This window comes from Loxodonta africana, chromosome 6, assembly GCF_030014295.1.
Source record: "Loxodonta africana isolate mLoxAfr1 chromosome 6, mLoxAfr1.hap2, whole genome shotgun sequence".
Taxonomy (NCBI): domain Eukaryota; kingdom Metazoa; phylum Chordata; class Mammalia; order Proboscidea; family Elephantidae; genus Loxodonta; species Loxodonta africana.
Window position 1 is genome coordinate 67,906,776 of NC_087347.1, and position 17,099 is coordinate 67,923,874.

General features: G+C 36.1%; 1 protein-coding gene across 1 annotated transcript in view; it reads left to right on the forward strand.

Annotated features, from left to right (window-relative positions):
- The window catches only part of TTN (titin), a 273,379-nt gene that overhangs the window by 102,330 nt on the left and 153,950 nt on the right, over nt 1–17,099 (forward strand). Inside the window, exons 105-126 of the mRNA XM_064287443.1 lie at nt 520–729; nt 930–1,007; nt 1,109–1,135; nt 1,560–1,619; nt 1,922–2,005; nt 3,932–4,003; nt 4,991–5,038; nt 6,047–6,451; nt 7,257–7,319; nt 7,670–7,747; nt 7,912–7,989; nt 8,578–8,664; nt 8,888–8,968; nt 10,175–10,258; nt 10,660–10,743; nt 13,263–13,346; nt 13,578–13,658; nt 13,805–13,885; nt 14,108–14,188; nt 14,358–14,441; nt 14,698–14,799; nt 15,250–15,354. Of these exons, the coding sequence (XP_064143513.1) occupies nt 520–729; nt 930–1,007; nt 1,109–1,135; nt 1,560–1,619; nt 1,922–2,005; nt 3,932–4,003; nt 4,991–5,038; nt 6,047–6,451; nt 7,257–7,319; nt 7,670–7,747; nt 7,912–7,989; nt 8,578–8,664; nt 8,888–8,968; nt 10,175–10,258; nt 10,660–10,743; nt 13,263–13,346; nt 13,578–13,658; nt 13,805–13,885; nt 14,108–14,188; nt 14,358–14,441; nt 14,698–14,799; nt 15,250–15,354 (2,157 nt within the window). The remainder of the gene's footprint in view (nt 1–519; nt 730–929; nt 1,008–1,108; nt 1,136–1,559; nt 1,620–1,921; nt 2,006–3,931; nt 4,004–4,990; nt 5,039–6,046; nt 6,452–7,256; nt 7,320–7,669; nt 7,748–7,911; nt 7,990–8,577; nt 8,665–8,887; nt 8,969–10,174; nt 10,259–10,659; nt 10,744–13,262; nt 13,347–13,577; nt 13,659–13,804; nt 13,886–14,107; nt 14,189–14,357; nt 14,442–14,697; nt 14,800–15,249; nt 15,355–17,099) is intronic.

Below are 17,099 nucleotides of genomic sequence, written 5' to 3' on the forward strand. Positions count from 1 at the left end.
AATTAAGTTTATGTTCCCTTTATTATGAACCCCCTATTTCACTAGCTTTTTTTTTTTTTTTTTTCGTTTATTTTGACCTTTGGGCTATACCAAAAAACTAACCCCTTTGTCATCGAGTCAATTCGGACTCATAGTGACCCTATAGAACAGAGTTGAACTGCCCCATAGGATTCCCAAGGAGCGGCTGGTAGATTCACACTGCTCACCTTTTGGTTAGCAGCCAAGCTCTTAACCACTGTGCCACCGCACCCTTTAATACTGCTTTTATCTAACTATCTTGAGAACTCTCAGCGGTTCCTTTACGTTGTCCTCCATTGATCCTGCAGGAATACAGGATGGTATTGGGATAAGCTCTTGTTACTGATGCAAGGAGAAGAGTATTTTTGTTTTGCATTTTTACCTTTTTGTTTGTTATCCAATTGGGTAAAAGATGGAGACTTTAAATATCTGAGGGGAAGATGCAGTAGAAGACATTTCCTTTATACATTCTAACGTTGAAGCCTCTTTGTATTTAAACAGCTGAACCAATTCAGTTTACGAGGCGCATACAGAACATCGTGGTGAGTGAGCATCAGTCGGCCACCTTTGAGTGCGAAGTCTCCTTTGACGACGCCATTGTCACATGGTACAAAGGACCAACAGAACTGACCGAGAGCCAGAAATACAACTTTAGGAATGATGGTCGCTGCCACTATATGACCATCCACAACGTGACGCCAGACGACGAAGGTAACATGTCACAGTTGCCCAGTGAAAATATCATTTAACCCTCATCTGTTTTTTCTATTTTTACTCACTGGGGAGTGGGGATTCTGTAATTCTATATAGAATACTTTCCGAAAAAAGAGATAAACACATTCATATATTTAGACAAGGAACTTTTATGCAAACATTGCAGAAAATAAAGGTTCTGTGATGTTTTTCCTTAGGTGTCTATTCAGTAATTGCTCGGCTAGAGCCCAGAGGCGAAGCGAGAAGCACAGCAGAGCTGTACTTAACAACTAAAGGTCAGAAAACACCCAATTAAAGCCACATTGCAACCTTTGAAACAAAGTAGCCTGCCAATACAATTATAAATACAAAAATATCACTTTTTTGTCTTTTATAGAAATCAAACTTGAACTGAAGCCTCCTGGTAAGTTTTTCGTTTTTTTAAATCAATCCTTGTTCATAATACGGTGTAAGTTTGAAAATGACAAAAAGCCAAACCAATACTTATAAAAAATATTATTTCTCTATTCAGTAAAATATTATTTAGTAAAAATATTATTCAGTAAAATTATTTTCAGTAAAATAATAAAGAGGTTTGGCTTTGTGAGTTTGGGAAATTAGAGATAAAGCCTCATTCAGCTGATACCTAGTATCATGCTGATTGTTATGGCCATAGAAATTTTAGCCAGAAATAAAATTGTGTGGTTGCAGACCAAAGAGTCCTAATATCTTTGTATCTGTATATTAGATTCTGTTGTTGGAAATGCGTGATGATCAAACATATCTTAATTGTCTAAATAGCTGTGTTCTTAGTCCTTCTATGCTTATTATTTTATGTTCCCTTACAGATATCCCCGACTCCAGAGTTCCGATCCCAACTATGCCCATCAGAGCAGTACCACCAGAAGGTAGGACCAGCACCACAACACCTGGGCTTAGGGTAGAAATATTATACCACTAGGAAGTTAACAGTGCCCAAACCACGGCTGACAGAACAGACCCGTTGGTGTTGCATTCTTCACTGTGTAAATTAAAAATCAAAACAAAAGAGTAGTTACAGTCATAAATATAAGCTACTCTTATTTATTCTGATAATGGATTAGTACTGTAGCATCTTCGAAGTACTGAAAGAAATGCATGAGACCTTTCATCAATGTCACGCAAAATAGCAAACAAACATATTACTGATAATGGCATTTATTTTCTTCAGAAATTCCTCCTGTGGTTGTTCCTCCTATCCCTCTTTTACTACCAACACCTGAAGAAAAGAAACCACCAGCAAAACGGGTGGAAGGTATTATATGTTATCAACCTAAATGTCAAAATATTGAATTTAACCAAGGCCAACTTAGAAAATGTTTAATGCAATGCATTGGCCCTCTAGTGGTCAGAAGTTGAATTGCCTCTCAAAATGTAGATATTTTCCTGTATTAACTACATGTATAAGGCATATGCTTAAAACTCTGAAAACCATCAGATAAATAATATGCTTAATTTCAAAATATTGTATTTTTAATGGAATCACTTAAACATTAATGGCAAATTGACTTTACCTTTTATATTTTCCTAACTGCTACACTAACAATAAAATGATGTCAATTTCTAGTATAGCTTATTGAAATCAGCCATATTAGCTTATATTCAAATTGAAAATTATAATTTACGTATTTTTCTCAATTAAAATGTAAACTGTTCTTTAAAATTGAATATTTTATTACAAGAAATTATTTATAATATCTTTGATATATCTGATTTTTTTTTTTTTTTTTGTAGCTAAGGCATGAGCTTACCAATAAAGAGCTCTTAAGTGTGTCAGAAGAGAGCCCTGGTGGCATAGTGGTTAAAGTGCTTGGCTGTTAGCCAGCAGGTCGATGGTTTGAACCCACCAGCCACTCCATGGGAGAAAGATGTGGCAGTCAGCTTCCAAAAAGATTTATAGCCTTGGAAGCCATATGGGACAGCTCTCCTCTGCCCTATAGGGTCACTATGAGTTGGAATCAATTCAATGGCATTTTTTTTTTAAGTGTGCTGGAGACAATAGTAACTGATGTTCTCGAATATTTTTAGTAGAAAAATTGTACTATTTGAGCTCTAAAACTGCTCAACTAAATCACTCAACTTCTTAGAGTTCAGGGGAGTCCTGAAGGCTGTCAGAGTTCTCCCAGCATGTTCAGTAAAAAATTGCACGTGGCAAAGTCATGTTTTCCCATAGCCAAGGAAGTCACTGCTACTGTGGTAGTTTCATGGCTTGATATGCTCGTCCCTAATGCCCACTGCAGTCGGTTTCAGAGGCTTTAGTTACTTTCCACCAGTATCAGGAGACAGTCAGTTAAAACCTTCTCGTTTTGTGACTATTACAATCTTGATGACAAAGAGCACCATTCTTATAATTTATATTTTATCTACTGCTGGTAGCAGGAGGGAATAAGAATAAAAAATCATATATTAGATGTCCACTTACATTTCTGTTGTCAGGAATAATAGTTTATCTTAATGAATGATTTTTTCTTGGGTGCTTGTTATAAACATGGCTAAGTCTGAGTACCAACTTTGAAACTTGGGAAATTAAATCATATTTTAAAAAAGTCAGTGTTATTTATTCATGAATACTAGGGGGTATGACTTGGGATCAAGGTATGACTGTCCATTAACAGCAAAAGAGAATGTCCACAATATATCATAGATAAAACTTCACTAATTCACTTGTTATTCTTCTTCCTGACAAGTTTAAAGTGTTCACACCTATGTGAAATTAAGATAAAAATATGTACCTTTTCTATTTATGGTATCACTTGGATTCACTCCCCATGTTTGAAAACTTTACCTCTTCCTGTTGTTATGTGCTATCAAGTTGATTCCAACTCACAGAGAACCTACAGGACAGAGTAGAACTGCCCCATAGGGTTTCCTATGGGAGCAGACCGCCAGGTCTTTTCTCCCATGGAGTGACTGGTGAGTTCAATCCATTGATTTTTCCGTTAGCAGCCGAGCTTTAGACCATTGCACTACCAGGGCTCCTTCTTTACCTCTTAGTGGATATCAAATCAATATATATTCTAAAAATAGAAAATCTTTGCAGTCCAATCCAAAATCTTTCTGAAACACGTATCTTGCAATAATGTGCAGAGTCTCTTCTTACCATCTATATATGAAAAAATATTTCAATAAACCTCCTGGATTCCTGAAGACATTTTACTTACATCTAACATGTTTCTTTTAGTGAGCAAGAAGGCTGTGAAAAAAGATACCAAAAAAGTTGTCGCCAAACCTAAAGAAGAAGCACCACCTAAAGGTATTATAATTAATTAAAAAACAGTTTTAATTCTTTTCACTAAATAGTTGGGGGTGGGGAAGGGTGGGAAGAGGATGAGTTTAAAGTCCTGAAATGGTGCCTCTCACTTCACTCACTCTTTGACTGTCTTTTGACTCTGACTCTCCCTTGACTCTCTTTTTCTCAACTTTCTTTTTCACCGCTTTTTTCTCTTCTGCCCTCCTCTGCCTATGTCTATCCCATGACACCCAAAGGCAACCCCAGAGAATTCTTGTTACCCCTGGATGGTGATGTAAAGAAGGCACTGCCCTCTGGTCCACTAGCTGGTCATCATTAAGACACACCACTAGATAGTCAAGGGCTGATGCTAATTCCAAGCAGGTTGCCCAGCCTAACTCAGGATACTGCCTGCTCACCTGATTTACGTGTAAATATTTGCAGGAAAAAAAAAAAAAAAAAAAACCTTTGTGGAGGAGGATGGATCCCATCATTTTAATGTTTAATATATCTTGGAAGGTTTTTAGGAAGAAGATTGGATAATTAAATTTAAACAAATAGTTTTAACCCATTTGATTAAGAACGGAGCACAACAGTCTCCTAAAAGAAAGAGAATCCAGCAGTAATCATGTGTGAAATGCTGTGAAATAAGAGGAAGCTCAAAAAGCATGGATATTTCATGAACTTTAGGACCTAAAAAAATGAATAAACATTTTTAGCATTAGACATATAGATTATTCTCTATGTTTCAAGTTAAATTTTTTTAAATAAACCTCAATTAAAATCAAACTTCAACTCAAACAATCAAACTTGTTAATATGGTATTTGCATAGCATTTCTAGTGAACTGAATCTGGGAATTACAAAAGCATTATGATGGTTCCTGGCAGGGATGGTGTATTAGCAGTACTCATAGATCACCAAATGATTAACACTGATGCACAGGGTTAGTAAACATTGAACAGTACATAATCTAAAGATAAACATGTATTTTACGTTTTTGCAGTCCCAGAGGTTGTCAAGAAGCCCCTACCTCCTACTGCCTTAATCCCAGCAAAAGGTAAATGAAAAATTATTACATTTCTACAATTCATTCTTATTTTTAAGTATTAGGCACCTAGCTTATTATAAAGTTGTAGAGTCTCCTCTGCTCTATTAAAATCAGCATTAGAAGCGATGGTGCACTTGCTCTTCTCCCAGGAAAGGAAACTCAGGCAGAGTTCGTGCTGCCTGAGAAGAAGTGGTGAGGGCTAGAAAAGGAGGGCCCGTCCCTTTTTTTTTTCTTAATCGTATTTAACACAAATGTTAAGGATAACATAAATAATGGAAGCTTAGATATTTTTAAAATTTGATTATACAAAATCGACTAAGTGATTTGGTTATGTAATTTTATTTATTATCTTTATTAAACTGACTAAAGGGTCACATTCAATAGTTTAAAATGTAGATTTAAAATTAGAAATGTGTTTGAAAAAATAATTGGAACTCTAAAAATATTGCAGAAACATTAAGTATAAATTCCATCAAATTATCAAATATTAAAATATCTCCTGGGAAGAAATTCGGAGTTCTGCAAACTGGAACTGCTATAGAACAATGAAAGCCGTGTCCATTTGATGATATTTCCTGATGCCATTTTGTTCAAGCTAGAAAAATCCTCAAATCAAGAGCAGAGTGCATCTCAATACTCTTTATTGTTTTCCATGGTCAACAAAAATTTAAATTGAACAATACATAGAAAAACCTAAGAAAATATACAGTAAAACCTGTGGAAATAGGAACGTATGTAAAGCAGAAACCTGTCAGAGAAGGAAAACTCAAATATTATCCACTAAAATAGGTGATAGGAAATTGGTAAGACTGCACCCTGTCAAAGGCAGAAAACTTGCGAGACCCAGAAAAACAAGGCAATCGCGTCCATTTCCGGTTCTCACAGGTCTCACTGTATAATACTGAGAGATCTGAGTTACTGATATTGTTTGGCTACGCAGACTTTCATTTAGTGAAATAACTGTATAGATGTAACTCATATGTTAATGTTATCTTTTTTACTTGTTTATTTCTTTAGCTCCTGAAATTATTGATGTATCCTCCAAGGCTGAAGAAGTAAAAATAATGACCATAAGCAGAAAGAAAGAGATTCAGAAAGAAAAAGGAGCTGTATATGAGAAAAAGGAAGCAGTCTATGAGGAGAAGAAAGTTTTTATAGAATCTTTTGAAGAACCTTATGAGGAACTGGAAGTGGAACCTTACACGGAGCCAACCGAAGAACCTTATTATGAAGAACCAGAGGAAGACTATGAAGAGACCAAGGTAGAAGCTAGAAAGGAATTTCATGAGGAATGGGAAGAAGATTTTGAAGAAGGGCAAGAGTACTATGAAAGAGCAGAAGGTTATGACGAAGGGGAGGAAGACTGGGAGGAGGCTTACCGAGAAAGAGAAGTTATTCAAGTTCAAAAGGAGGCTTATGAAGGTATGTATAAATTGGATGACTTTTTTTCTTTGCCTAACTTTTGCATAGTTTGTTATATTTTCAGTATTATTAACTCCATTTAGAATGGATATGAAATAGATGAAATTACCATTCTAGATTTTGTGAGGTTAAAAATCTTCAAAAACCTAACCTTTAAAATAGTCACTTTCTTCAGAGCAACAGAAAGTTCAAGTTTTACTTTCACTGCCTCATTGCATCTCTGATTGACCCTGATTCGAAACCTAGCACTAAGAATCATGTTAGCAATGTTGTTGTTAGGTGCCCTCGAGTCTGTTTCAACTAAGAGTGACCCCACATGACAGAGTAGAACTGCCTGATAGGGCTTCCTAGGCTGTAATCTTTGCAGGACCAGATCACCAGGTCTTTTTCCTGAGGAGCTGCTGGGTGGGTTCAAACTGCCAACCTTTCAGTTAGCTGCCAAACGCTTAACTATTGTGCCACCAGGTCTCCTGTGCTAGCAATAGCAAAACCAAAAACACCTCTGCTGTGATTCTGACTCATAGCAACCCTATAGGATAAGGTAGAACTGCCCTGTAAGGTTTCCAAGGCTGTAATCTATACTGAAGCCGACTGTCACATCTTTCTCCCACTAAGTAGCTGGTGGGTTCCAACGACTGACCTTTCAGTTAGCAACTAAGAGCCTTAACTACTACATCGCCAGGGATCCTATGTTAGTAATACTGATCTCAAATCTTAAATTGTACTTCTCATGTACAATTAACATAACCTTTCAGAACTTAACCCTATTTAAACATCTCTTCTTATGTCTGTGTTTTTATTTCAGAAGCACATGAGAGGGAAATTCCAGCAAAAGTGCCTGAAGAGAAAGAAGCACTGCCTCCTAAAGGTATGCAATTGGAATCATTTAAATGGATCAGCTTCAAGGTCATTATCATGGCTTGTTTGGCAAAGACGTACACATCACTGGCTCAATCCAATAGGCACAACTTCTCTAAGCTTTATTATATCAATGAATTTTTATCTTAAGAATTTCTATATGATTCATCTAATGCAAAAATAAAAATAAGATAAAAAAGACTATTATGGGAAATTTAAAATAAAATATAACCAATATACTTTAAGTACAGAAACTTGTGCTTAAAGTTCAGGGCAACAAACTTGTCTCTTTAAAATAAATACAGAGTAGGTTTTAATAGAAATTCTAAAAGTACTGCAATTTCTTTAAAATGCTTGCAGTTGTTAAGAAGCCAGTAGTTGAAAAAATTGAAAAGACTTCCCGAAGAATGGAGGAAGAAAAAGTTCAAGTCACCAAAGGTATTATCATTTCAAACCTTTCTACTGCCATGCGCACAAGTAACCTGTTTACTGATCTATACTCACATGTTAGTTATTTCTATATTCATCTAAACTAAGATTTTTTTTAATTTGTGCAAAACAGTATTCTTCACAATACAAATATATTTGTACATATTTTTAAGTACCCCAAGTTTCGAAGAAGATTGTTCCACAAAAACCTTCCCGGATTCCAGTACAGGAAGAAGTTATTGAAGTGAAAGGTATACATCTTCCTCTTTCACCTGCAAGTTTTAAACATTTTTATTTATGTGTATGGATGTGTATACATATTCTGCTAAATCATTCACAAATCTGAAACCACCGAAAAGACACTTTTTATAATACACATCTTCTGTTGAGCTGCACTTAGGACTTATGTAAGTAAATAATGGTATTTGTTTCAACTTTTGCTTTTCAAAGATTATAGAATTTTTTTTCTAAGGAAAAGTTTGTGTTTAATGAATAGTTTCCTAACTTCACTATGCAATGCATTTCATTGCATATAACATCCCCCACCCTCTCATAACAGATTTTGAAAAGTACCACATTATGTGTGAAGAAGTTGTGTCTATTTGATTCCCACTTAATAATGTTTGATAAAGGCTGTGTGGATTGTTCGTTCCTATAGGTCAAAACATGATTTCTTTTCTTATCAATACTGGATTTGTTCTCAAGCAATCATATTAACCCACTCATTCTGTGTCTGAAGACTTAAACGTAGTGTACGATTTATGTATTTGATCTCATGTGAAAAAAAAAAAAAGTTGTCCTAGAAAAAGAAATACTAATGCAAAACATTCTTTTTAAAGTACCAGCTGTGCAAGCAAAGAAGATGGTTGTTTCAAAGGAAGAGATGTTCTTTGCTGCTTACACAGAGGAGGAGGTGTCAGTTACAGGTATAAGGCAAATTTGAACTTGGGGCTCAAACGGATGGGTTGTTATCCCTCTTCTTCTTACCTCATTTGTGACTGGGCAGGCCTTTTGTCCCTCTGTATTTCTCTGTCATCTTTTCATTCCACATTTGTGTCTGTTTTAATTTTTTTTTTCAATATTCTTTATAAATTACCATTGCCACCCACAACATGGCATATCAGTAATTAAAATGTACACTTTTTAAAGTCCCTGAGGTACAAAGGAAAACTGTTACTGAAGAGAGAGTTCACGTTGCTGTTTCCAAAAAGATTGAACCTCCACCTAAAGGTATTAGTGATTCATTCTAAGTTTAGAATCTTTCAAAAGTTGGTGTAAATTCCTTAGTAGACATCTGAATGTTAATGTTGAATAATAGATTTAGCCACATAACCGAGAGACCTATAGTCACTATGTGCAGAGGCATTTTGGTGGGGGCAGTGGGAGGACCAGGACTGAGACACAGGAGAGATGGATGAAAATTAATGCATGCTCTTCTCCCCACATCAGGGAGCTTACGGTCTAGTGACCAGCTATTGGTGTGTACATATAGTGTCCAGAAGCCAGTTCATGCCAGCTTCCAAAAGCCGATTGTTAAATTTTCAGGAATGCTGTGAGCCAGTGGCCTAATGTGGCCATTATTAAAAATTAAACTATAAAAAACTTACAATTAAATAAATTATATTAGAAACAATGGTGATAAATACTCAAAACACATTACTTCCTATTTTACCGCATTTTACTTTTATCTGTGCGTCTGAGGTTTTTTATGCCTCTTGAATCTGTATGGTGGAAATGTTGTGGTTGTTGTTAGTTGCCGTGGAGCTGATTCTGACCCATGGCAATCCCGTGTGTTACGGAGTAGAACTGCACCAAAGGGCTTTCTTGGTTGTAATCTTAATGGAGGCAGATTGCCAGGCCTTTTCTTCTACAGTACTGCTGGGTGGGTTTGAACTGCCAACGTTTATGTTAGCAGTCAAGTGCAAACCGTTTGCCCCATCTAGAAATAATGTATATTAACATGATACCACACATCTCTGTGGCACCGATGCCAGGCTAGTAGCCACAGTGTTTTTGCAACCACAGAAATCGGCAAACACCACATAGCAGGGCTCCATGCCACCCACCTGCAGCCAATTGTTAAACATTTAAGATACAGAGATATTCCAAATAATCTGATGCAATTACCTCATAAAAGTAAATTTTCTGAAAGTGATCTTCAAAGCTGTTGTTTATAAAAAATTGGTCTCTGAGGAACAGGCTCTGGCTCCTACTCCTAAGGAAGTAGAGACTCCTACAACAAAAAGGAAATAACAGTCACGACATTTGCTCCTTAACCATGCATCTTCCTCACCTTTGTTTCTAAAACATAATTTGCCTCCATTCAACTAGTATGAAAAGGGAATGTCTGCTCTTTATTTAAATTCTGAATGTTGCAACATATCCCTTGTTGTCAAAATGTACAATTTCTCAAAACTGGCACTTTTTTTTTAAAAGTCCCTGAGCCACCTAAGAAACCAGTCCCAGGAGAAGTGGTCCCTGTTCCCATTCCTAAAAAGGCGGAGCCCCCAGCAGCCAAAGGTAGAATAATACTTTTGGAAAAAAAAATTCTTAGTGTCTGTCTTCCTGTTGTTTGGTTTTAAATGGGGTCTGTGAATTAAAATGTCATCTGTGACTATGGTCATATGTTTAATTCTGTGTGTGTTGATTTCATTTAATTTTTACTAATGTGTTATACAAGTATCAGTAACATTTTTAGACTCCAACCCATGCTAAGAAGGCCTTTGTCTGCTTCATGTAATGTCAAGTGGTATTGATTTACTTAGCATGCATTTCCGTCACCAGTAGGGCATATTAAATGACCAAATGCCTACTTCTTTATTCTTATGCCCTTACTAAAAATTTGTGTTTTCATGTAATCTTAAATGTCTCAGAAGGAGACTAGAATTCTCAACTTTGTTTCACCAATGGTATCTTTAAAGTGCCTGAGGTTCCCAAGAAACCTGTGCCTGAGGAGAAAAAGCTTGTTCCTGAACCCAAGAAAGAAGTTCCTGCTCCCGCAAAAGGTACACCAGAATGGACAATGGGGACACTCAAATGCTGGCTGCATGCTTTCTGCAGTCTTCACATGTACCATGCTGTCTTCCCATTTTGTTGCTTTTACATGTTCCTTGTGTGTTTAATGTTTGCCTGTTTCAAGGACATACTCTTTTTTGTGTGTGAATTATAGTCACTTTTTTCTCTCTTTTTTTTTTTTATTATTGTACTTTAGATGAAGGTTTACAGAACAAACTAGTTTCTCATCATACAGTTAGTACACACATTGCTCTATGACATTGGATAACAACCCCACAACATGTCAACACTCTCCATTCTCAACCCTGGGTTCTGTATTACCAGCTTTCCTGTTCCCTCCTGCCTTCCAGTCCCTACCCCAGGGCTGGTGCACTCCTTTAGTCTTGTTTTGTTCCATGGGTCTGTTCAAATCTTTGGCTGAAAGGTGTAACCTCATTAGTAAGCTGAAAGGGTGTCGGGGGGCATACTCTTAGGGTTTCTCCAGTCTCTGTCAGGCCAGCAAGTCTGGCATTTCTCTTGGAGTTAGAATTTTGTTCTACATTTTTTCTCCAGCTCTGACTGGGACCCTCTTCAAGGACATACTCTTGATATACATTCTTTGATATTCAGCCTTCCTAAGACACCCCCAAAAAGTGTTATTGAAAGAACTGTGTTAAATTGCTATCTTATTTTTAATATCTTTCCTTTTTTAACAAAGAAATATTTGTGAAACACTCATCTTCTACAGACATGTTTCTAAGAAAAACTCTTCTATCACTTATACATGTTACTTTTTCTTAATAAAAACACTTGAAAGAGTAGAGATAGGCAATGACAACTGGAGAGTGTTTGGGACACTGAATGTTGACTAGATAAAGATGTATACAATGCTGCTAATAACTGCCACTCTTCCTAAAAGTCAATAATGGCAAGTCTTGAATGATGGGAAAAACATAGATTTTTTGGCATTTACTTTCACTGTGTTTCTTGGGATATTAGTTGGACATCAATGTTAGCCATAAATGTTGCAATTATCTAATTAGCTAGTTAAGGTACATTTCATTTGTGTGTGTTAGAATTCAAATATGCTTCTGTATTATAGTGCAAATACCTTGCTTTTCTTGGAAGTACAAACCCTTCCTACCACTTATCCATCGTAGCAAGAAACTCTTTAGCAGCAAAATCATCATAATTTATCAGATTCTCAAACCCTGGTCTTCTAGCCACTAAAAGACACTACTTTTTTATAGGCAATAAAGTTACAAACTTCACACATCTGGTCAATTATAGGAAGATTCAACAAGAATCAACATCATCTAATTCAGGACAATCATATACAGATTTTCCTTTTTTTTAATGTTTCTTTTTGCCTGACTTCTTAATGTTTCTATTTACTTCCTAAATCTAATCTGCTTCTGTTTCTCAAACCCCTGGATTATTTAGAATTCTGGGTGTTTTTTGTCTTTGTAGTCAAATAAAATGTAACCTTCTGTAGTTATCCAACCATTAAAATACAAAGGTCATATTTACTAAAATCAATACTAACACCAAAGTCACTCGATCACTCCTGAAGGAGAGGCATGTCTTATTTGTCCCTAAACAATAACATAAAATACACATACTAATATGTGTATATGTATAAGCATGTACAGGTATATATAGCATAACATGAACATATATACATGTATAAATTATATCTGTATAATTACACCAAGATATTGCAGACCTAAGTGCAGAGGTACAGAGGTTCACAAAAGCTACTGTTATCTTATTTAAAATACGAATAATTATTGCTAATAATGCATGCTGTTGAAATTCATCTTCAAACTAAAAATTCAATATCATCAATATTTAGGATAGATAACTTAAGCCCACTGTAAACCTTTTTGGGTCACAGACCCTGTTCAAAACTGCAGAGCCTCATATGCACATACCTACAAAATTTTGCACACAGAACTCCCCCAAAGCCTTGACACATGGATATCAGACTGAAAGGCCTACTCTAGATTAGTAGTGTTTTCTAAATTCTGAATACATCATACCAACCAAAAAAAAACCAAATCATAGGCACACCAAAAACATCAGAAGAGAAATGGAAAAAAGAAATTAGTAAGTTATACAGACACAACTAAACACTTCTCAGACTTTAAAATAAATTAAGCCTTGTCACAGACTCCATTTCTGAATACAAAACAGATTTTTCTATATACTAAATCCACACTATGTATTGTTTGTGTAATCACTGACTAGTTTGTTTGTATCGAAAGCATACCAACCCATAAAGAAAGGATGGATTCTACACACATCCTTTTGTGTACGTACTCTGATTTATAACTGTCTAAATACCTTTTTTTCTTAAATGCCTTTATAACATTATTTGTAAATTCTTGGTTTCAATATTCTGCATCATCGTCCGTATGTATAGAGAATCTATAATAACATTAATAAACTACACAAAGATTTGTGTATGTGCATGTCCATTCAAAAAAGTGATACATCTGAACTAACATTTTGTTTTAAAAATTTTAAGTCCCAGAGGTGCCTAAGAAACCCGTGCCTGAAGAAAAAGTTCCAGTTCCTGTTGCAAAGAAAAAGGAAGCTCCACCAGCTAAAGGTACAGTGACTTGCTTAGTAAAGAAACCCTTTTTTCATGTTTTGAGTGGGAAACATTTTTTGTGTTTAATTTTCTGTTAATTCAGTTAGCTTAATTCAAAATGAAATGTTTTCTGGCATGAGAGAATTCAGTTTAAGCGTCAGTCAGCTTGTCTGCTTTCTTACAAAATAATAGCACACCAGCTAGTTTGGAAAATATAAAGTCAACTTTAAAAACTAATGTCTTTTCAAGTTCCTGAAGTAGAGAAAAGAGTTGTCACAGAAGAAAGAATAACAGTGGTTACTCAAAGAGAGGAATCTCCGCCACCAGCAGGTACTTAATCCTGTCTCTACGAAATAATCTTGTCCTTCCTTCAGGCTTCTTTAATTGCATGTCTTATTTAATGAGCCTGCCAATTCTATGTTGCTCGTTTATTTTGGCCTTTTTGAGAATTTTAAAATCAAATACCATCCTTTAAGTGCCAGAAATACCAAAGAAGAAAGTTCCAGAAGAAAGAAGACTCATTCCTCAGAAAGAGGAAGAAGCTCCACCACCAAAAGGTATTGTCTCTCCATCTTTCCAAGAACCATCTTTTTAATAATATGTTCCAAGGCAGATGATGGTTTTGTTGGTTTTGTGATGATTGCATTGTGGGTGTATATCTGTGTTTTGTGTTGGGCTTCAGTGAGGTAATGTCGAAGTTCTAATGAGCCTACCAATTCTGTGTTGCTTGTTTATTTTGGCCTTTTTGAGAATTTTAAAATCAAATACCATCCTTTAAGTGCCAGAAATACCAAAGAAGAAAGTTCCAGAAGAAAGAAGACTCATTCCTCAGAAAGAGGAAGAAGCTCCACCACCAAAAGGTATTGTCTCTCCATCTTTCCAAGAACCATCTTTTTAATAATATGTTCCAAGGCAGATGATGGTTTTGTTGGTTTTGTGATGATTGCATTGTGGGTGTATATCTGTGTTTTGTGTTGGGCTTCAGTGAGGTAATGTCAAAGTTCTAAATGTTTATAATGTTTCTAAAAGTGCCAGCTTTACGTAAGAAACCTGTCCCAGAGGAGAAAGCTCCAGTGCCTGTCCCTGTCACAAAGAAAGCTCCTCCTCCCCGAGGTAGGATTTGTCTCCGGCCTCTGCCAAAGATCTTTTAGCCTGTGAATTCTTGCTTTTTATATATGTTGTCTTTTACTGACTTTTACCTTGCCTCTGACAAAATTTTTGTGTTTATATACTCATGATACGTTGTGCAACTTGTTTCCTGTTTTGCTGGTAAAACTTGGTGTACTGTGCAAATCTTACCCAAATTCTAGGAAAAGAGAATAGTTAAAATTCTTGATTTTTAAACTTCAACTTTAATGCTTTTTTAAAGCTGAAGTTTCTAAGAAAATTGTTGCAGAAGAAAAAAGATTTGTTGCCGAAGAAAAACAATCATTTGCAGTTCCTCAGAGCGTGGAAGTCATGCGGCACGAAGGTATATAATTGGATATACAATTGGAAGTGGGAGGAGAAATGAGTTTCTGTGTGTTTCTTTGAAGTCTCTTCTTCTTTCCAAATGTGATTGTTTAATGTTAGAAATTGTCCTTGTCAGTTGTCTCTCTCTTATGTTGATATCACTATGTGTCTACCTATTGTAACCTTCTGGAACTGAGTCTTCTGTGTCTATATTAGTCCTGAATCATTCTAAAAAAGTGAGTCAGGGTGCTGAAAATGTGGTAAGTGTGATAAGGCCACACCTGGAAATAATTCTAATATTCTTCTCAGTCTTGGGCTGTACTGTGCCCTCATCTTAAATAAGCTCTCTCCTTGTGATGAGGACATACTGTGAAGTCAGATAGAAGAACCACTATGGATCTGTAGTGAACGCATGGCTATTTGAGGAGGCTGAATTTAAATTAAATCTTATCTTTTAAAATATCTACAGAGGAGGAATGGAGTTATGAAGAAGAAGAAAGAATTTCTGTTTCAGTTTATAGAGAAGAGGAAAGAGAAGAGGAAGAGGAGAAAGTGGAGGTTACAGAATATGAAGGTAAATAATACAATAAGCTAGAAATGACCTAGAATTCTGATGAGATGTATCCTTTCACAGATTGTTTATCAGATCGATGAAAAGTGACACAAATTCAGGAAGCATCTACTGGCCTCATTACCAGTCGGGGGCAGAGTGGGGGAGGGAAACGCAGTTGCTGTTGAGTTGAATCCAACTCATGGAGACCCTATATGTGTTAGACTAGAACTGTGCTCCATAGAGTTTTCAATGGCCGATTTTTCAGAAGTAGATCACCAGCCCTTTCTTCCAAAGCAGCTCTAGATGGACTTGAACCACCAACCTTTCAGCAGCCAAGTCCTTAACTGCTTGTGCCACCCAGCCCTCATTAGATATATCTTTGGTTCAAAATACAAGGTTTGGGAGCATTACTTAGAAGTAAACATACCAGTGTATATCTTATCCACCCCCTCTTGTTTGTTTATGTTGGGAAAAAGGCTTCAATAATTATCATTTATAGTTAACTACTGAGAGCAGGTATCGACCCATGTACATATATGCTTTTATTAAACAGGGCTTGGTAGACAGTCATAAACTTCACTTTAGTATTCTAATGTCTAAAACATGAGTAATATAGTGTTACTCAAACTTAACACTGTACACATATATATATATGCACACACATGCACACACAGATGGAACAAAAGTTTTATGAAATAATACCCTTATAATGTGTAATACACTTGAAGTTTTCACTTACATTCTGTTCATTAAAAAATGCAAGTTGTAACCTGATAAATTGGTTTCATAACTCACTAATGTGTCCTGATTCACATCCAGAAGGCCAGGTTTGTGAATCTGAAGCCCCGAATACATAGACCTTTCCTACACTTCATGAATGGAGGAATCAATTATGTAATATCTGTAGTCAAAATGACTTGCCATCAGATGAACCCATACTTATAATGGTAGTTCTTTATAGTTTCTTAAGGATTGAACTCTTTATTTCAATACTGGGATACATTTTTAATGAATTAAGGCATTAGCACATTTCCTGCTAAAATCTAGCATTCTTGTTAAAGCTATATTGTATATCCAAAAGAATTTTCCTAAGAAAGTCCTAATGTAGCTCTGCTTTAAGGGGAAATCATAAGTTCTATTATTAACAAATTAACTCCCTTCCCAATGAAAAGATGAGTAGAATAGTACCTTGAGATGTCCTCGAGTACATTCTTGGTCAATAAGAAGTGGGTTTTCCCCCTTTTTTCTCCACTTGGAAGAAAAGTCCACGTGAAATCCGAGATGTATAGTCTTAACGGAATGACCAGTAATAGAGCAAGATGGGACATAACTCCCAAGAGGAAGCCCAGCAGCTCTGTTGTGCTTCTTGGGAAAGGTTGTGACATTAGGCATACGTCAGGAACCTGGTGGATTTGAAGAAGGGCCCCATTCCTTCTAATGTTAAGTTTGGAATACAAAACAAGGACACAAGGAAAATTCTTGTATGGATCTTATTCCAGTTTTTGACAGTATACATTATCAGTTTCCTTCAGTACCCCAGCCTTTCTATTTAAAGGACAGTCATTCTATGATATTCGCATGTTTTCATTAAGCCCAAAAGATTTATGGAAAGATGAATGGATGGCCTGCTACATTTGCTTCTAGTATAAAAAGTAGATGTGTTTTTAACTGGACCTTTCTATTCTATAATCAACTTTATACATGTAGGCTCAAAAACCACGTGAAGACTTCTGCCTCTTCTACCATACCTGTCCCTGCAAAACTAG